The sequence below is a fragment of the Capsicum annuum genome, chromosome 5, assembly GCF_002878395.1.
Source record: "Capsicum annuum cultivar UCD-10X-F1 chromosome 5, UCD10Xv1.1, whole genome shotgun sequence".
NCBI lineage: Eukaryota > Viridiplantae > Streptophyta > Magnoliopsida > Solanales > Solanaceae > Capsicum > Capsicum annuum.
The window spans coordinates 19,895,883-19,918,205 of record NC_061115.1 but is presented as its reverse complement, the minus strand read 5'-3'; the positions used below and the strand labels follow the sequence as shown (position 1 = coordinate 19,918,205).

At 35.0% G+C, this 22,323-nt stretch overlaps 1 protein-coding gene across 1 annotated transcript in view; it reads left to right on the top strand.

The window, feature by feature from the left end:
* LOC107870388 overlaps positions 1-513 on the top strand; it is a gene marked incomplete in the record, with an annotated part of 6,060 nt that extends 5,547 nt beyond the window's left edge. Inside the window, 1 exon segment of the mRNA XM_047412600.1 lies at positions 116-513. Within this exon segment, the coding sequence (XP_047268556.1) occupies positions 116-321 (206 nt within the window).
* Between the last annotated feature and the right edge of the window lie 21,810 nt (positions 514-22,323).

The window sequence follows — 22,323 nt, the reverse complement described above, 5'->3', positions numbered from 1 at the left end:
TGTACTACATTTGATCTTATGTTTTCATCAAGGCAAAATGATCCACGTTGCACAAATCTAAGAGGGATTGCTTAATGGTGTTTAAATGCTCTGATAGTTGCTTTTATATGTTCAGGTGCAAGAGTTGTGATTAGTCATCCACAAGGCAGACAAGTGGTTGAGGAACAACAGAAAAAATATCCAGATGTGGTTGTCTCTAATTTGCCAGAGAAGATGTTGCTGCAAAATGTTGCTGCGGACCATTCATTTGAATTAGTCAAATTTGTAGATGAACCTGACTTTTATCTTGCTATTCTGAAATTTGAGGCAGAGAGAGCATGAACGAATAGGTTCTTCTCTTTAAACTTCAGATCGTTCGAGGAAAAGAAGCAGCAATATGAATACTGTACTAGAGATTAGAACTTAAAAGAATAAATTTTCATTTGTTAATCGTTATTTCAGAATCTTAATGATGCAAGTAATGTAACGATCATCCTAGTCATTTTGTGAATTTTACTTATTTTTCCATTTTAATCCTTCATGTAGTTTCTCTCTGTGATTTATGATTTGTGAGGATGGATTTATATGTGGTCCGGAAGTGATTTAAGTCATTGATTCGGATCTTGAATTTTAAGTAAAGTTCGACCACGGTCAATTTTTGATCAATAGTGTAATACCCCACATTATTATTGAAACAAAAAAAAAAAAAAAAGAGAATTTTTAAAAGGAGTAATTATATATAGGATAAGGAAGTGGCACATTCTTTTTCCCACTATAATTTTAAGGAAATGGGCATGGCCCAATGTTCCACTATTATGCAGAATGGGAATATTATATATATATATATGTGCGCGCGCGCTAAGGGCTTAGATGCCCATTACCTTAAGGTTACTACAATAAATACCAAAGGCATAGAAGAAAAAAAAATCAACTCTTTTGTTCTGTGAAAGAAAGGATAAGCTTAAGAGTTGATTGGAAAATTATTTGGGGTTCAGGTAAATTTATTCCTATATTTTTATTGTAAATTTTAGTCAAGTTAATTTGATTTGGGTATTGAAATTTAGTTACTAAAGACAAGAATTTTGGGTAATAAGATGTTGTTTTGGATACAAAGTTTAAGAAATTGAAGGTTATCATAAAACTTTAAGGGTTGGGTAGTTCAATTTTACCACGGAATTAGTCCAAACAAGAGTATTAACTTAAGATTGATATGATATGATTTTAGATTCGATCGAAGGGAGTCTTATCAATTGTTCGAGGTGACAAATTCGGTATTTCGACAAGTGTACTGTGAGTAGTAATCTTACCACGATTTGTGTTTATTAAATGCATACTTATACATGTTTTTGATGAAACAATGAGTTATGATATACTTTGAAATTGCATGTGGGACAGGTCCTTTATTTGATATGATATTAAAACGGTTATTTGAGATATGATAATGATATGATATTAAAAAGTTTATTTGAGATATGATCTTGATATGATATTGAAAAGGTTATTTGAGATATGATCTCGATACGACATGGAAATAGTTATTTGAGAGATGATCTTGATACGATATTGAAATGGTTATTTGAGATATGATGTTATTACGGTGAATATTTTCACTACATGAGAAATAAGTATTTTTGACATGTGTTTTTATTCAAGTTTATATGTAATATGATTCGATATGAACTTTAATGATATGTATTATTCTGAAAAATGCCTTCATATAAGTATTCTATTGATTAAAAAGAATTTATAAGTGGGAGTAGACCTTGATTTGAATCTCGTAGCTAACGTCGGGATCGTTAGACTTGGTGCACCTTATATTTACTAATGTCTGTTATAGCCCCCACTAGTGGGAAGGTAGAACTAGCATACTGATGTGATATTTGACTCCTTTATGACGGGTCCACTGTTATGGGCTATTCTTAATGAAGAATGTCACACTGATTACATGATTCATTCTTGAAAACCTCCCAAATTTGTAATATTTGATATGATACGATGCTTTTCAAAGTTTATTTCTGAACTATTGGTACACTTGGCTTACATGAAAGAATGATATTGGTTATCATCACTGTTTTCTGAAAGAGCATTATTTCATGATGTTTTATGCCTTGTCTCCATTAAAAAGGTTGTGATTAAGTTTATTACTCACTGAGCTAGCGGCTCACTCCACACTATTATTTTTTTCAGAGAACGCAGGTGATGGTGAGGATCGTGTTGGCTAGAGGATCCGAGTGGCATATTCCTGGTGAGCCCCATAATTGTTCGCGTGAGCTATAGTTTATTTATTCGTTATGTTTCTTTTTCTTGAAAAACTCTTAGTTTGCTCCATAGTCATGTCTTTAGAGTTTTGAATCTTTCGTTATTTTGGATATGTGGAATATTGGATTTTCTCTAATGTTTGGAAATTGATTTTATGTTGTCGTTTAGTGGATTGTGTTGATGTTGTTGAAGTGTTAGTTGTGGTGCTGTTGATATGAGAAAATTTTCTTGTTAGGCCCAAAATCAAGGGAAACTCTGCCCGAATTTCTGTAGAATTCTGACGAGGCTTACTTTGAAGTCCTAAACTCCTTAGCGCCGGTCATGATCCTATTTTGGGTCGTAACAAAGTTGGTATCAGAGAGTTTAGGTTAATTCTGTGTCTATGGAGCACACGATAGTAGTAGAATCTCAATTGTGGTTATGTTGCCAGTCATTTCTATAATTGTGATTCTGGAGAGCGTGATAGGAATTGTCTTGATTTTCTTTCTTATTCTTCCATACGTGTGTGACGTTTAGGATCAACTAGATGAATCTAACTGTCTTGTTTTGTTAAATCAGATGGGTTATAGAGCATCTACTGGTAGGGGAAGAGGTGGAGCCAGTGAAAGGGGCCAAAGTAGAGGTAGTCGTGATACCACAGGGAATCACACTGTCACTCCAAGAAGTTCAAGAGAACCTACTTCTAAAGGAAATATTAGTCCACCTCCTCCATCTCATGAGGGGCAATACTGCCGAGGCACTTGCTTCTATGCAAAAAGCCATAGAGGGTTTGGCCGACTGACTGAAGAAATAGGAGAGGGGTGGCCAATATAATTCTGCACAGTTGCAGGCACCTGTTCAGACTTACAACTTTAGAAACAAGGAGGTATCTTTACAGGAGTTTCTAAAGTTGAAGTCACCAAAATTCACAGGTTCGAACAGTTCAGCTGATCCTCAGAGCTTTTTGGATGGTACATTCAAGGCGCTGCGGGCGTTAGGATGTTCTAGTGAGAGGGTTGTGGATCTTGCATCGTACAAATTGGAAAACATGGCTAACACTTGGTATGATACTTTATTGCTAGGAAGGCCTGCAGAAACAGTACCTTTGACATGGGACGAGTTCACTAAATTCTTCATGGATACCTTTCTTCCTGACAGACAAAAACAGAAATATACAGCTCAATTTGAGAGATTGGTTCAGACTCCAGATAAGGATATATCAACTTTTAACATTTTGTTTTCCAAACTGGCTAGATATGCTCCATACTTGGTGTCCATAGAAGAAGCTCGAGTCTAGAGGTTTGTAAATGGGTTGGTTCCTCATCTTTATAATGCAGTGGCCACACAGATGAAAGTCTTAACCTATTATAAAATAGTGGATCTTGCTAGAATGATTGAGGACAAGGGTCATGCAGAGCGGACAACTTATGAGGTTCGTAAGAAGGCTAAGATGGGTGGATCGTTCAGTGGTGATTCAAGTGCAAACTGCAGAATAGAAAACAATGGAAAGCATTAGGGATATCAGACTGGGACAAATTTGGTTTCACAGTCTGGGTATAAGACACCTGCTAGACAGGGTACTCAAGGGTCCTCAGCATCTTAGGGATATCGTAGCTCAGGCCAGATTCATGCCACTAATCTATCCTGCCAGACTTGTGGCAAATCATATATGGGTCAGTGTCATATTTTGACTGGAGCATGCTTTCGGTGTGGTCAGTCGGGTCATCACATCAAGGATTGCCCTCAGCTTCAGAGAAATGTTATTCAGGGTTCTGGTCAGGTAACTGCACCTAGTAGGCTACTCATAATACTGTGGGTACGGGAAATAGAGGTCGAGGTAATAGAGAATAAGTTGTTGGGAATCAGGCACAAGGAAGTGCTGGTAGAGGCCAACTGAGATTCTTCACACTTACTAGACAGGATGTTCAGGCCTCGAATGCAGTGGTTACAGGTATTCTTTTTGTTTGGTCTTTTGATGCATATTCCTTGATTGATCCGAGTTTTACCCACTCTTATGTGTCCTCATACTTTGCTGTGAGATTTAATAGAAAGCCTGAGATGTTAGATTCCCCTTTTCTTGTTGCTACTCCCATAGGAGATTCCTTATTAGTTGAGTATATGTATCGTGATTGTGAGATTATAGTGAGAGGTAAGGTTACCCTTGCTGACCTGATTGTACTTGATATGATTGACTTTGATGTGTTGATGGGCATGGATTGGTTATCTCCTTGTTATGCTACCATAGATTATCATGCAAAGATAGTTCGATTTGAGATACCTAACGAATCTAGTTTTCTATTAGAAGAGGGTAAATTTCCAGAGGTTAGTAAAGTTATATCTTTTATGAAGACCCAACGACTTTTGAAGAAAGGTTGCATGGGTCTCTTGGCTTTGATAAGTGATGATTTTAAGGGAGGACTTAGTTTGGAGAGTATACCTGTGGTGAGGGAATTTTCTGATGTATTTCCTGAGGAGTTGCCAGGATTACCTCTAGTATGTGAAATAGACTTCGATATTGATTTGGCACCTGACACTATGACAATATCTATACCTCTATATCGTATGGCACCAGCAGAGTTGAAGGAGCTCAAATAGCAGTTGGAAGACTTGCTAGATAAGAATTTCATCAGACCGAGTATATCGTCATGGGGTGTACCAGTTTTGTTTGTAAAGAAGAAAGATAGGTCTTTAAGAATGTGTATTGATTATAGGCAGCTAAACAAGGTAACGATATGTAATAAGTATCTGTTGCCTCGTATAGAGGACCTGTTTGATTAGTTACAAGGAGCTGCTCATTTTTCAAAAATTAATCTTCGATCTGGTTACCATCAGCTTAGAATCAAGGAGGAAGATATATTCAAGATAGTATTCAAAACTCAATATGGGCATTATGAGTTTCTTGTGATGCCTTTCAGGTTAACGAATGCTCCTGCTGCATTCATGGACTTGATGAATAGGGTGTTCAGGCCATTCCTGGACAAATTTGTGATAGTATTCATTAACGATACTCTGATATATTCTCGTAGCTAGGAAGAACATGAGAATCATCTGATAACTGTATTGCAGACATTGCGGGAACATAAGCTCTATGCTAAGTTCTCAAAGTACAAATTTTGGCTTGACTCAGTATCATTTTTGGGGCATGTTGTCTCCAAAGATGGTATCACAGTGGATTCTAAAAAGACTAAAGCAATACAAAAATGGCCTAGACCTACTTCACCTACGGAGATTCACAGCTTTATAGGATTGGCTAATTACTACATACGGTTTGTGTAGGACTTCTCTAAAATTGCAGCTCCATTGACCAAGTTAACACAGAAAAATGTGAATTTCCAGTGGATGGAAGAATGTGAGCAGAGCTTTCAGAAACTCAAAACATGTTTGACCACTGCACCAGTTTTAGCATTACCATCAGGTCCTGGAGGATTTAAAGTATTCTGTGATGCTTCACAGTTTGGATTAGGATATGTTCTAATGCAACATGATCATGTTATAGCTTATGCTTTGAGACAGTTGAAGAAGCACGAGCTGAAATATCCTACCCATGATTTGGAGATGGCCACTGTGGTTTTTGCTCTTAAGATTTGGAGGCATTACTTATACAGTGAATTTTGTGAGATTTATACCGATCATAAGAGCTTGAAATATATTTTTTAGCAGAGAGATCTAAATCTTCGGCATCGTCGGTGGATAGAACTACTCAAAAATTATGATTGTGCTATCTTGTATCATCCTGGAAAAGCTAATGTTGTGGCTGATGCTTTGAGCAGGAAATCTATGGGTAGTTTGGCACATATAGCTCCTGGAAAGAGGCAGTTGGCGAATGATGTGCAGAAACTTGAAGGCAAAGGTGTCAGTTTTGGTGTTGGAAGGTCAGGGGAATTATTGGCTTGTGTTCAAGCTAAATCTTCTTTGGTAGAACGCATAAAGTCCATTCAATTTGAGGATGTGAAGTTATGTAAATATCGAGATGAGGTCCTAGGTGGTCAAAATAAGATGATGAGTATTGATAGGGATGGTATTCTTCGAATGGGTAATCGATTATGTGTACCAGCTGCAGATAGGTTAAGCCGAGTTATTCTTGAGGAAGCTCACAACTGCAGATACACCATTCACCCTGGTTCCACTAAGATGTATCATGACCTGAAGCAGTTGTACTGGTGGGAAGGTATAAATAAAGATATTGCTAACTTTGTTTCTAGTTGCTTGACTTGTCAACAGGTTAAAGCAGAGCATCAACGACCAGCAGGGTTATTGCAAGAGATCAGATTCCAGATTGGAAATGGGAAAGAGTTACCATGGATTTTGTAATCGAGCTACCGCGAACCATTAAGGGTCATGACTTTGTATGGGTAGTTGTGGACCGACTTACTAAGTCAGCTCACTTTCTGCCAGTAAAGACTACATATAGTGGAGTGAAATATGCCCAGTTATTTATGGATGAAATTGTCCGACTTCATGGAGTTCTATTGTCCATCATTTCTGATAGAGGATCACAGTTCACTTCATGCTTTTGGAGATCTTTCCAAAAAGCATTGGGTACCCGAGTAGATCTTAGTACTGTATTTCATCCGCAGACGGACGGACAGTCTGAGCGTACTATACAAATCTTGGAGGATATATTGAGAGCTTGTATTCTTGACTTTGGAGGTATTTAGGATACTTACTTACCCTTAGATGAATTCGCTTACAATAATAGTTTTCACTCAAGCATTCAGATGGCTCCATATGAAGCCTTGTATGGTAGGCGATGTCGTTCTCCTATCGGATGGTTTGAAGTTGGAGAGGCTAAGGTTTTAGGACCAGACTTAGTACAGGATACTATGGACAAGGTTCAATTGATCAGACAGAGGCTGCTCTCAGCTCAAAGAAGACAAAAGTCTTATGCAGACAAGAGGAGAAGAGATTTAGTGTTCGCAGTTGGGGGAAGGTTTTTTTCCGAGTCTCTCCTTTGAAGGGTGTGATGTGATTTATAAAAAAGGTAAATTGAGCTCGAGGTTTGTAGGACGTTATGAGAAACTTGAGCATATAGGAGAAGTGGCATATCGTGCGGCACTTCCTCTCGAGATGTCTTTCATCTATCTAGTATTTCATGTCTCTATGCTAAGGAAGTGTATATCAAATTCTTCTCACGTGCGCAAAGCACCAACCTTGCAACTTGATAAGAACTTAACCTACGAGGAGGAACCAGTGGTTATCATTGATCGACAAGTAAGAAGGTTACGTTCAAAAGAGTTTCTGTCCGTGAAAGTATTATAGAAGAACCATACCATTGAATAAGCTACGTGGGAGTCAGAAAAGGATGTGAGACTCAAGTACCCTCACTTGATCCAGTCTGCAGGTTTGCACTTATTTTAAATTAGGGGATCGAATTTCTTAAGGTAGGGAGAATGTAATACCCCACATTATTATTGAAATAAACAAAAGGAATTTTTAAAGGGAGTAATTATATATAGGATAAGGAAGTGGCCCATTCTTTTTCCCACTATAATTTTTATTGGGATCAATAATGTAAAGAAAATGGGCATGGCCCAATCTTCCACTATTATGCTGAAATGGAATATTATGTATATATGTGTGTGTGTGTGTGTGTGATAAGGGCTTAGATGCCCATTACCTTAAGGTTACTACAATAAATACCAAAGGCATACTTCTGCCTAGCTACGGTCAAACCAGAAGAAAAAAAATCAAGTCTTTTGTTTTGTGAAAGAAAGGATAAGCTTAAGAGTTGATTGGAAAATTATTTGGGGTTAATGTAAATTTGTTCCTACATCTTTATTGTAAATTTTAGTCAAGTTAATTTGATTTGGGTATTGAAATTTAGTTACTAAAGACAAGAATTTTGGGTAATAAGATGTTGTTTTGGATACAAAGTTTAAGAAATTGAAGGTTATCATAAAACCTTAAGGGTTAAGTAGTTCAATTTTACCATAGAATTAGTCCAAACAAGAGTATTAACTTGAGATTGATATGATATGATTTTAGATTCGATCAAAGGGAGTTCTATTAATTGTTCGAGGTGACAAATTCGGTATTTCGACAAGTGTACTGTGAGTAGTAATCTTACCATGATTTGTGTTTATTAAATTGCATACTTATACATGTTTTTGATGAAACAATGAGTTATGATATACTTTGAAATTGCATGTGGGATAGGTCCTTTATTTGATAGGATATTGAAACGGTTATTTGAGATATGATAATGATATGATATTAAAAAGGCTATTTGAGATATGATCTTGATATGATATTGAAAAGGTTATTTGAGATATGATCTCGATATGAAATTGAAATGGTTATTTGAGATATGATCTTGACACGATATGGAAATGGTTATTTGAGATATGATATTGAAATGGTTATTTGAGATTATTATTACGGTGAATATTTTCACTACATAAGAAATTTGTATTTTTGACAAGTGTTTTTATTCAAGTCTATATGTAATATGATTCGGTATGAAATTTAATGATACATATTATTTCTGAAAAAATCTTTCATATAAGTATTCTATTGATTACAAAGAATTTATAAGTGGGAGTAGGCCTTGATTTGAATCCCGTAGCTAACGTCGGGATTGTTAGACTTGGTGCACCTTGTATTTACTAATGTCTGTTATAGCCCCCGCTAGTGGAAAGGTAGAACTAGCATACTGATGTGATATTTGACTCCTTTATGAGGGGTCCACTGTTATACGCTATTCTTAATGAAGAATGCCACACTGATTACATGATTCAGTCTTGGAAACCTCCCAAATTTGTAATATTTGATATGATATGATGTTTTTCGAAGTTTATTTCTGAACTATTAGTACACTTGGCTTACATGAAAGAATGGTATTGTTTATCATTACTGTTTTCTGAAAGAGCATTATTTCATGATGTTTTAGGACTTGTCCCCATTAAAACGGTTGTGATTAAGTTTATTACTCACTGAGCTAGCGGCTCACTTCTCACTATTACTTTTTTTCAGAGAACGCAAGTGACGGTAAGGATCGTGTTGGCTAGAGGATCCGAGTGTCATATTCCTAGTGAGCCCCGCAATTGTTCGCATGGGCTATAGTTTATTTATTTGTCAGGTTTCTTTTTCTTGAAAAACTCTTAGTTTGCTCCATAGTCATGTCTTTAGAGTTTTGAATCTTTCATTATTTTGGATATGTGGAATATTGGATTTTCTCTAATGTTTGGAAATGGATTTTATGTTGTTGTTTGGTGGATTGTGTTGATGTTGTTGAAGTGTTGGTTGTGGTGTTGTTGATATGAGACAGGGAAATTTTCTTGTTAGGCCCAAAATCAGGAGAATTTTGCCCGAATTTCTGTAGAATTTTGACGAGACTTTCTTTGGAGTCCTAAACTCCTAGCGCCGGTCATGATCCTATTTTTGATCGTGACAAATAGAAACTCCATTGTGAGTCTCTTTCATTAATCACAGAACGAAGAAGGAAGGAAAATGGATCAAATCCATAAGGTGACAAACAAAGAAATCTGTTTGTGGATTTGTATATGGAATCCACCATATTCAAAGTTAGTGTGGGATTGAGGGAATCAAATCCAAATGCTTAGAAGCCTAAATTGATCTCCATTGGTCCTTAGCATAAACATAATTAATCATGAACTTGTCTCAATGGAAAAGTACAGGTTGTATTAGTGAAATTGATAAACTAAAAGATGATGCAAGTAAGTTAGGGGATATCATATTGATCCTGATATTCTTGTAAATTTTTCAAAAATGTTCGTTGTTGATGGTTGTTTCGTGGTCTAGTATGTTCAATGATGCCCAAAGGAGAAGACATGCATGGTTATCAAGAGAGTCCTGAGCCAAAACAGACAATACTTTAATTTATGTTGCAAAACAGACAGTTTGCCTATTTTTGGGCAAACTACAATTAACGGTGTTTGTTAAACGTTTGGGGTGAAAAAATTGTTAATATGGTTTGCCCAAAAATGGGTAAACTACATTTCATAAACTTTTTTTGTAATGTGAATTGCCTGAAGAGATTCACTGAGAGATTCTTGAAAATATTCTTATGCAGCAAAAATTTTGTCACTTCAATACATCTTTTTCACTTATAAATGTGTTGTTGTTAATTCACTCCATTTTATCTCATTCATCTATCATATTATTCTACTAATATTATCTTTTTGGGGCTTTGAAAATCCCTTCATAATTATCTCTCAACAATTCAAAATTTCCTTATTTTCAATTGAACCGAATGTATGTAAATGCAATGAATATTGTAAAATGAAAACATCAAGAACTCAAAGAAATTCTGATTGTAAGTTTTGGAGTTGTCCGTGTTCGAAGGTAAAATTTTTAAGTTGTTTAATTAAAAATATGTGTATGTTAACCTTGTTCCTTATTTTGTTGTTTTAGGAAAATGGATGATGTGATTATTTTTGGTGGGTAGAAAGTATGTCAATAAATGAAACGAACACCATTTTGTCACACGATTGAAGAGACCCACATTCAATGGAGATACCGCGAGCGCGACTTCATAGAACACTTAAGTTTGACATGCTATTTAATCTTAATGAAGTCATTCAAGATAGAAATAGAGATACCTCGGTTTCATATGCTTAATGAAACCGAGCAGGAGAATCGCGTTTTGAAAAGAAAATGAAATGAAGAACAAAAAAAAGAAACTATTGAAGTTTGTATGTGTTATATTAGTTTGTTGATAAAGAGTCATCATTCCAAATTCGAGTCACCTCGAAAATTATACGGTTGTTACCCATAATTGATATGGGATATCGACCAGTGATAAGAATAGAAAGTTCAGAATCATGTACCTTCATTTTACTCCGAAAAAGACATACAAAACGATCATATTTGAATGTCAGTGGGAATACTTGAACCGTTTTCGCAGAAATACATATCTAACTGAACCACCTTCGTACAAAACTTCTCCACCCCAAAATAAACTAATCCTAATAATGTCACTCATTATTTTTGTCCTTATAAAAAGTTTTCAGTGAATAATGAATGTTGCTCGTGATGAATGAGATAAAATGCAGTGAATTAACAACAACATTTATAAGTGAAAAAGTTGTACTGAAGCGACAAAACATTTACTGTATAAGAATATTTTCAAGAATCTCTCAGTGAGTCTCTTCAGGCAATTCACATTACAAAAAAAGTTTATGAAATGTAGTTTACCCATTTTGGGGCAAACCATATTAACAATTTTTCACCCAAACGTTGAACAAACACCGTTAGTTGTAGTTTGTCCAAAAATGGAGAAACTGTCCATTTTGTAGCATAAATTAAAATATTATCCGTTTTAACTCCTAAGTCTGAAAAAATGCCCCTTTTAGCTCCGGACTCTTATCAAGACAAGTTGCATAAGAATATGAAGTACGTAGAGATCGACTTCTTTTAGGTAGAAAACCAAATTCCTTTCTTTGTCCTAACCAAGCTGTACAACATGTCAAAAGATGTTGACGATGAACCATTCATAGATCGAGATGGTGAAGACGACCTTTTTTCTTGGTCAATCCTTTTAGAGACTGAAGAGAATGAAGAAAATGTCAAACATTTACTTAATGTTCGTATACATGTACATGTCATATCACCCTTCAAAGATGGAAACAAGACTAAGAAATGCAATTCAACATTGTGAAAAACCACGGAACAGAATGAAGGCAAATTTGAGGCACAATTAGGTATGAATTTCAACTGCACTGTGGTGGCCATCATACTCCTCTTACAGCTACACACACAATTTTATCTTCCATAAGCACTTTTAAGTGTATGCTATTGTTGATTAGTTTTGTTAATCCTTCTAATATGGCTTTATTTATGTCACCAACTGGTCCATTCATGTAACTTGTGTTTCGTGGACTTAATAATATTGTATTTAAGTTTTACTTATGAATTATAGATTTGACAATGCATGCATGATATGTGCTTCATCTTCAACATTGTGAAAAGTTGTGGAGTCATCAAATATTGTGTCACACCTCCATTATGGATTAAGGATTCTACATTTTAGAAAATGTAACTTGTTATTAGGTTCTTAAAAGTAACATAAATCCCAACCTTATTAAATTATTTACACTCCCTCCACTTCCTTAATTACTTTACTCTCTCTCCCAATTCATATACATAACAAGGCCAACATATATATAGAAATCTTTGTATATGACAAGGCCGACATATACATAACAAGGCTGGTTCATATATATAACAAGTATGACAAGACCGACATATACATAACAAGGCCGACATATACATAACAAAACCGATTCATATACATAACAGGTCCGACATATACATAGAAAGCTATGTGTATATATATTTAGAGAAAAATGTGAATTTTGTAATATGTTTGGAGAGATGAGATTTTATGTAATAAGTGAAACTTAAGTTGTGGGTTTGTGTAATTTTTAGTATTATTTATGCATAGAGCGGTCAAAATGGGCTTGGCCCATGAGGCCGGCCCAACCCAACCCTTTAATTAAGTGGGGCTGGGCTAAGTTTTTTCAGCCCATTTAGAAATGAGGCTTATAAGCCCAGCCTCACTTGGCCCGTCGGCCTCAGAGGCTTAACCCATCAGTCTTAGAGGCCAACCCGTGGGCTAACATATTAAAAATAATTATTAAATATTTTTAAGTTGGTCATTTATTTATTAGGAATTAGGATTTTGTCAACCTTTTCTAACTTGCTACTTTTTTTTATACATCCTTTGATTGATACTAATTTTTTGAAAGTTTTTAGTATGTGTTTGAAATGGTTGGTGAACTGCTTTTAGTTGTTGCCTTTGCTTAATGCAACATTTTGTTCTTTAAATTTAGGCTCTCTTTTGTTATAATCTTTCTTCTTTTATGTAGATACTTTATGTATATCTATATTTATTAACTTATCCATGTTACAATTTTACTATGAAATTTATAGCTAATCATCATTTTTCTACTTATTACAGTAAATGCCATGAGCTAATTACAACTACATAATCGTTTGGTATTAGATATAAGGGATAAATAGTTCGAGATAAAATGGACTATTTTATCCCATGTTTGGTGTAAGGTATTAGTTCGTACCAACATAGTGATGAGATAAACTATCCCATATACATGTTGGGTAACTAATTTTGGAATAGCTAATTCTGAGATTAATTATCTTAGAATAACTCTTTTCCAACCAAAGAACCCCTAAAGGTATTGGTAAGATGCCCATAATATGCTAAAAACTAGTAGGAGACATATTAAAATGAAATCATAAAAGTTGGTGATTGTCTAGCACTTGTAATATTTTTGTTTGTTATGTTTCGGGTTGCTTTTATTTTTTCTGAAGGGTCAACCCGTCCTAACCCGCGGCCCGCTTAGGGCTGGGTTGGACCACTATTTTAAAGGTCCTTTAGTTAAAAGGGCTAGCCCGTCCTAGCCCATTTAATTCTCTAGTCCGCTAGGATTGGGTTGGGTTGGATTGGGCCAGCCTATTTTGACAACTCTATTTATGCATATTGTTGGAAATTGCTTTAAGTTACTGCACTAGTTTTTAGTAAAATAAATTATTTAGATTAGGATAAATTTGAATTTTGAATTTTAATTAGGTTGTTAGTTTGTTTTGTTAGTTGAGATATTTTAGATTATTTTGAATTTTGAATTTATGCTGATTTTCTCTGTAAGTTGGCTATTTAAAGCCTCCTACACTTAAGAAAAACTATTGAAAGATTTCAATCCATTGAGAGCCATTTTAACCCATCTTTTTTTTGCCCCATCTTTTTTAAAAAAATCAACAATGGTATCAGAGGCTATTGATCTTACGGGATCTGTGAGTTCTTCCAAAGCGCTACCATATCATTTTTAACCCATAAAGGCTATCCATTTAACCCATTAGGGCTACCTTTTTAAAATCCGTGCGTATTTTCAAAGCGTAGGGCTATTTTAAACCAAAAAGATGTCAAGCAACAGTCTCTCATTGAATGCCCCAAAAAATTTCACTAGTGAATACACCAGATTTGATCAGTGAAAATGAAATCATATCTTGAAACCTATCTTTTATGTTATATTGTGATGGATGAAAAATCCTTACAACATTTTGCAAAGCTTATAAAAGTACTTTCAAACAAGACAAGATTGTTGATGGTTTTCCAGCAAAGAATCAAAGAAGAAAAAGAAAAAAAGAGAAATATCAACATAAAAAAAATGTGCAAGTTCAAAAATAATTCTCAAGCACAATTTGTGGAAACAGAAATTGAGGAGGAGCAAATTTTTAAAATCGCAGTAACTAAAGCACAAGAGGAGTGTTAGAAATTGCTTTAAGTTACTGCACTAGTTTTTAGTAAAATAAATTATTTAGATTAGGATAAATTTGAATTTTGAATTTTAAGTGGGTTGTTAGTTTGTTTTGTTAGTTGAGATATTTTAGGTTATTTTGAATTTTGAATTTATGCTGATTTTCTCTGTAAGTTGGCAATTTAAAGCCTCTTATGCTTAAGAAAAACTATTGAAAGCTATTGAAAGATTTTAATCTATTGAGAGCCATTTTAACCCATCTTTTTGCTGCCCCATCTTTTCAAAAAAAGCACATATTTTATGAATCTTTTTAATATAAATACAAAATTTTGACTAAAAATATTAATTTTTTTGCAGAATCCGTAGGCCGCAACTAGAACCATAGCTTCGCCTCTGATTTGAGTGTTCACATGATCATTGTCAATAGTAGTGGAGCTATCTTGCCCTGAGGAGTAGTGTCAAGCGACACCCTTTCACCAAAAAATTACATTGCCTAGATAGGTCAAATTTTAAATGGAGACACCTCTTGACACAAGGTAATGATTTAGCGTAGATAGAGAGGTTGCAAAAAAGATCTATTATTTGTTAATTATTGAAGAGATCAAGACATAAGTGTTGGGTTAAAGTTGGATGTGTGAATGAAAAATGGAGGAAACAATTGGAGGGAAAGTGAGCTTTCACTTAAAAAGGAAAGTCTATTTCTCCCACATTGGTGGGAGAAAGCAACTTTATTGTGTTATTATTAAGAAACACACCTTCAAATAGATAGTGAGGCAAGAACAAAGAGATGTCTCGTGCCATCGTTGTCGCTCGCTTGGTTTTGGATTTCAATTTAGATTTGAAAAATAATCGATCGAGAGATTAATTTTTTGAACAAAGTTTGTTTAATACTTGGAAAAACAAGTTAAATTTAATCCAAAAAATAAATAAATGATTTTTTATCCATGTGCGTGTGCAATTTGAACGTCATGCAAGCGTATACATAACACACCTCGAAAGGACCTGCGCTCGCAGGTCAGTCCTGGCGTATGTCCAGCACAGAAGCCACTGGAATGGCCGAAACATCACATGTGGCTGCAGGCCAGGCACAGACCAAGCACAGGTAACGTAGCTGTTCAGAAATGATGCCTCTTTCATGAACCATTGCTTTCTTTTCAAAGGGACACTTGATAGCTATAAATACCTGAACTTCTTCTCAGGTGAATATACAATTTTAAGAGTTGAAAACATTCTTCTTCTTCCAAAAACTCTATAGTGATCATCAGTCATTGAGTGTGTTCGAAAAAGTCTGAAAGTTTGAGGTACCACTACTTTCAGATTGTGAACCATTTTATTCTGGGAGAAAAAATTCCGCAACCTCAATTACTAGAGGGGAATTAATTCCTTAAGGACACACCGTGAAGTCGGTGGGCTTGGTTCTAAATTCTGCTTCATCTCATTTCTTTGAAAGTCAATAAATATACTTCATTTGAAAGCTTATTTTGTTTATTAATTTGAGCTTGTGTTGAAGGTGTTGTAATTCATTTTTGTTTTAGAAAGTTTGTTCTTGAACGTTACGATTGAAACATACAGATTGTGTACCCGAAGATAACAATCTTAAGGAATTAAACCATAATCTGTATTGTTTGATTTCTGGAGATTAAAGCTTTATGTTTTCTACTCTGTTTGAACTTAACAAGTGATTTGAAGACATAAAAACTTCATCACAATTTAAAGGTCACTCTATTAACGATTAGAAGAACATAAAAACTATATCGTTAAACTAGAAATAAGTGTTGTTTAAAGTTGTTACAACTTTATAATTAGTATTTTGATATACTAAGTTGATTGTATTTTTGTGACAGAAAAAATAACTACTGATGGTCATGAAACTGATGGTGGGACGAGTATAGCAGCAATGAATATTGCTACAACAAGCCCCACAGCTGCTTCGCCTGCAATGGCACCAGTGAAGAAATCCAGAAAATTTTTGGATGTAGATTTTAAATGTTGGCAACACATGATGTCCTTCTATTTGATAACTTTATGTTTTCAAAGGTTCACATATGAAGATGCTCCAAAAGTGCCCGAAGGTATGTTGGACAAGGATTGGTTCGTTGTAATGGAGTCATGGAAATATTCAAATTTCCTATGCAAAAATTATATTCTAAGTGGCCTCCAAGATGATTTTTACAACGTGTACAGCGGAATAAAGACATTGAAAGAGTTGTGGAATACGCTAAAACGAAAGTATATGACTGAGGATGCTAGAACTAAAAAGTTCTTTGTTGCGAGGTTCCTTGAATACAAGATGATTGACAGTAAGACTGTCGTATCTCAAGTACAGGAATTACAAGTTATCATCCACGATCTCCTTACTAAAAGTATGAAGATAATAAATACCTTATTTGAACATGTTAAGTTTGTTCTCAATGTTCACATGATCTTTAATGAAGGTTTGATTATGAACGAGGCCTTTCAGGTTGCAACAATAATAGAGAAGTTGCCACCTTTGTGGAAGGACTTCAAAAATTACTTGAAACATAAAAGAAAAGAGATGACAATCGAAGACCTCATTGTGAGGTTGTGCATAAGAAAGACAACAAATCCGCTGAGAGGAGGTCGAAAGAAAATTCTGCAATGAGTGGAGCTAACATTGTGAAAGACGACCATAACAACTCAAAGAAATGAAAAAAGCTGAACAATAAAGCAATTCTCCAAAGAAGAAATTCAAGAAGAAATGCTTTAATTACGGCAAGATTGGTCACAAGTCAGTAGATTGTTGTTCCCCAAAGAAAGGCAAGAAGAAGGATCAAGCCAACATGTATGAATCCAAAAATGAATGAATGATCTATGTGTCATGTTTTCCTAATGTAACTTGGTGGAAAATCCTAGATAATAGTGGAAGGATTCTGGTGCCACCCATCACTTTTGCACCAACAAAGAGTTATTTGCTACATACGCTCCGGCTCAAGATGGAGAGAAGGTCTATATGGCAAACTCCACAACAGCTAAGGTTGAATGGATGAAAAAAATCTGCTTGAAAATGACGTCAGGTAAAATGTTGACTCTCAACAATGTCCTTTATGTACCGAAGCTGAGGAAGAACTTAATTTCCATATCACTTCTTAACAAAAATGGATTCAAATCTATATTTATTTCAGATAAAATTGTACTTAGTAAAAGGAAAGTGTATATAGGAAAAGGCTATCTTACTGAGGGCACATTTAAGATGAATGTAATGACAGTTGAAATTAATAAAAGTTTTGTTTCTTCTTACTTGCTTGAGTCTAATGCATTGTGGAATGAACGATTAGGACATGTCAATTACAAAACTTTATAAAAACAGATTAACTTAGAAGTTCTGCCAAACTTTGAGTGCAATAAATCAAAATGTCAAACGTGTGTGGAATCAAAGTATGCTAAGCATTCGTATGAGTCTGTTGAAAGGAATTCAATCCCTTAAACTTACTCCACACTGACATTTGTGACATGAAGTCAACACTATCTTGTGGTGGTAAAAAGTATTTTATAAATTTTATTGACGACTGCACTAGGTACTATTATGTCTATTTACTAAATAGTAAGGATGAAGCAATAGATGCATTTAGGAAATGTAAAACAAAAGTTGAAAATCAGTTAGAGAAAAAGATCAAAACAATAAGAAGAATAGAGGTGGAGAATATGAATTTCCTTTTGCAGAAATTTGTGTAGATAATGAAATTTTCTATTAAACTACAGCCCCGTATTTACCTCAATCTAATGGGATTGTGGAAAAAAATTGAACCTGTAAGGAAATGATGAATGCCTTATTTATAAGTTCAGATTTACTGCAAAACTTGTGGAAGGAAGTTATCCTTACAGCTAATCGAACACTCAATAGAATGTCCCATAGTAAGACATTATCAATTCTATATGAAAAATGGAAAGAAAGAAAACTCAACTAAAAATATTTTAAAGTGTAGGGGTGTCTAGTGAAAGTCCAAGTTCCTAAGCCTAAGAGGGTGAAGATAGGACCTAAGATAGTGGACTACGTGTTCATAGGATATGTTAAAAAAAGTAAAGCATGTCGGTTTTTGGTTCATAAATCCAAACATTCGAATATCAATAAAAATACAATAATTGAATCAGATAATAATGAGTTCTTTGAACACATTTATCCGCATAAAACTAGACATGAATAGTCTAATGGAGAGTCTAAACGACCTCGAGATAAACCAAGCGAGGATATACATAATGATGAGAATCCAAGACGTAGTACACGTCAAAGAACGTCGACGTCATTTGGATCGGAATTTGTAACATTTCTCTTAGAAAATAAGCGTTAAATATTCAAAAAAGCAATGTCGTCTTCAGACTCATCCTTTTGGAAAGAGACAGTCAATAGTGAGATTGATTTAATCTTGAGCAACCATACTTGGGAACTGGTTGATCTTTCTCTAAGAAATAAACCTTTAGATTCTAAATGGGTCTTCAAAAGGAAAATAAAAGTGGATGGAACTATTGATAAATACAAGGAAATACTAGTAGTAAAAGGCTTCAAACAGAGGAAGACCTTGATTATTTTCTGACATACTCACCTGTAACGAGGATAACATCAATTCGGATATTAGTTATTTTGGCGGCGGTATATGGTCTTGAAATTCATCAAATAGATATGAAAATAGCATTCCTAAATGGAGAATTAGAGAAAGAAATTTACATGGAACAACCTGAGGGTTTTGTGGTTCCTGGTAAAGAAAAGAAGGTGTGCAAACTTGTTAAGACACTCTATGGACTAAAATAAGCACCTAATCAGTGGCATGCAAAGTTTGACCAAATTATGTTGGCAAACGGGTTTAAGATAAATGAATGTGATAAATGTGTTTACATTAAATACACTCCAAATCACAAGGTCATTGTGTGTTTATATGTGGATGACATGTTGATCATCAGTAGAGACATTTCTGACATAAGTGCTACAAAATGAATGCTTTAGAACAAGTTTGTTATGAAAGACCTTGGAGTTGCGGATGTGATCTTAGGAATAAGAATCCATAAAACTCTACAAAGGTTGACATTGTCACAGTCTCATTACATTGAAAAGGTACTTCAAGTTCAAGTATTTGGATTTTGGTATTGCCAAAACTCCATTGGATGTGAACTTTGCACTTCAAAAGCATGAAGGTAAAATTGACTCACAGTTGGACTACACAAGAGTGATGGGATATTTAATATATATCATAAATTGTACACAGCCAGACATAGCATGTGTTATTAGTAAATTGAGTCGGTATACGATTAATCCCAATAAAACTCATTGAATGGCAATGAAAAGAGTTCTGGGGTAGCTTAAATACACTCAAGACCATGTTTTGCATTATAATAAATATCCAGCAGTAATTGAAGGATATAGTGATGCAAATTGGATCACCGGATCGAATGAAGTAAAATCCATGAGTAGATACGTATTTACGTTAGGTAGAAGAACATTATCTTGGAAATTATCCAAATAGACATGTATTATCCGTTCTACAATGGAACCTAAATTTATTGCCTTAAATAAAACCGATGAAGAAGCAGAATGGCTCTAAAATTTCTTGGAAGATATTTCGTATTGGCCCAAATCTTTGGCAATAGTATGTATACACTGTGATAGCCTAGTGGCGATAGGTAGGGAAGGGAGCATGATGTATAACGGTAAATCTCGTCCTATAAGATGGAGACATAATACCGTTAGAGAAATACTCTCTAGTAGAATTATCACTGTTGACTATGTGAAGTCAAAGGATAATGTGTCGGATCCACTTACAAAAGACCTATCTAGAGAGAGTTGAGAGAACATCAAAAGGAATGGGTTTACGGCCTAGGACAAGTCAGCATAGCGGTAACTCTACCTAGCAAACTGGAGATCGTAAGAGCTAGGTTAAAGGAGATCAAACAAAGTTGTGACTGGCGATTCAACATTGTCAATATAATCAACTCATTCTCATGATGTAGACAATGTTTAGGAAATAAGTATAAGGTTTATAGTGTAAAGCTTTTTAATTGTTATCTAAGTTTAACAGATTTGACCAAATAGTTTAATCTATATGATTGGAAGCTTAGAAATCACCTATATGAGGGTGAAGTGGAAGCCGCTTCAAAGAGAATATTAGTAAAGGTCTATTCTCTATGCTCTCATGAAACCAGGATGTGTTCATGGATGAAATGAACAAAACCATGAGAACATAAATGATAAAAGATTGTTTGTATGACATATGTTATCTAGGTGTACATTAAAGTTCAACAGTTCAAAGATATCAAATCTATCAAATCTATCAATTGACCGAGTTCATCAGATGCATGTTCACTATAGAAAATTCAAAGAAAAACTCACTTATCCAGATGCAATCAGTCTTTGCATGTTGATCACATACCTGTTCATATTTTTTTTATAAAATAGTTATTCCCCATTCATGTGGGCGATTGTTGGGTTCAAGTTGGATGTTTGAATGAAAAATGGAGGGAACAATTAGAGAAAAAGTGAGTTTTCAGTTAAAAAGGAAAGTATACTCACTTAAAGGAAAGTCTACCTCTCCCACATTGGTAGGAGAAAGAAATTTTGTTATATTCTTATTAAGAAACACACCTTCAAATGAATAGTGAGGCAAGAACAAAGACATACCTCGCGCCATCTTCGTCATCACTCGCTCGGCTCGGCTTCGAATTTGGATTTGGACTTTTCAAATGAACTATCGAGAGATTGATTTTTTAGACAAAGTTTGTTTGAGACTTGGAAAAACAAGTTAAATTTAATCCAAAAATTCAATGAATGATGTTTTCTCCATGTGTGTGCGCAATTCGGACGCCATGCAAGCACTTATACAATGCACCTCAAAAGGGACTCCCCTTCGAAGAAATGACATACTGTTTCAAAAAAGGGGTGACTTGTGCGTGCAAGTCACATGCAAACCCGATGCAGGTCCAGTGCAGAGCCACTGGATTGGCCGAAACGTCACCTGCGACCGCAGGTCAAGCACAGACCAGGCGCAGGTGACGTGACTGTTCAAAAATGATGCCTCTTTCACGAACTATTATTTCTTTTTCGAAGGGACACTTAATGGCTATAAATACCTGAACTTCTCCTAAGGTGAATATACAATTTTAAGAGCTGAAAACATTCTTCTTCTTCTTCCAAAAACTCGATTGTGATCATTAGCCGTTGAGTGTGTTCGAAAGAGTCTGAAAGTTTGAGGTACCACTACTTTCAAATTGTGAACTATTTTATCCTAGGAGGAAAGATTCCGCAACCTCGGGTACTTGAGGGAAAATTCCTTAAGGACACACCGTGAAGTTGATGGACTTGGTTCTAAATTCTGCTTCATCTCATTTCTTTGAAAGTTGATAAACATACTTCATTTGAAAGCTCATTTTGTTTATTCATTTGAGCTTGTGTTAAAGGTGTTGTAATTCATTGTTGTTCTATAAAGTTTGTTCCTGAACGTTACAATTGAAACATACAGATTATGTACCCGAAGATAACAATAAGTACCCCCAAGTTATTCCCAAAATTCTAGTGACATGCCTAAATTTTACAAGGGTCCTATTACTCCATAAACTTATTTTTTTTCTGTATTTTTGTACTCCTTTTGTGTTTACATGGCTACCAAGTCGGCACAAAAATATTCTGCTAGTTGACAGCCACGTCAAAGCACAAAAATACAAGAAAAAATGAATTTAGAAGGTAATAGAAACCCGTAAAACTTAGTGTGTTATGAAACTTCTTGTATAGTTTGGGAGATACTTATGCCTTATCTCAATTGTTGAATCTCATGTCTGCTACTCATCATACTTCTCAGCTTACTCCTCATTATGTCAAACAGTGAGACACGAAAAATGATTTTAAGTTTTTATACTTTATATAGCATAA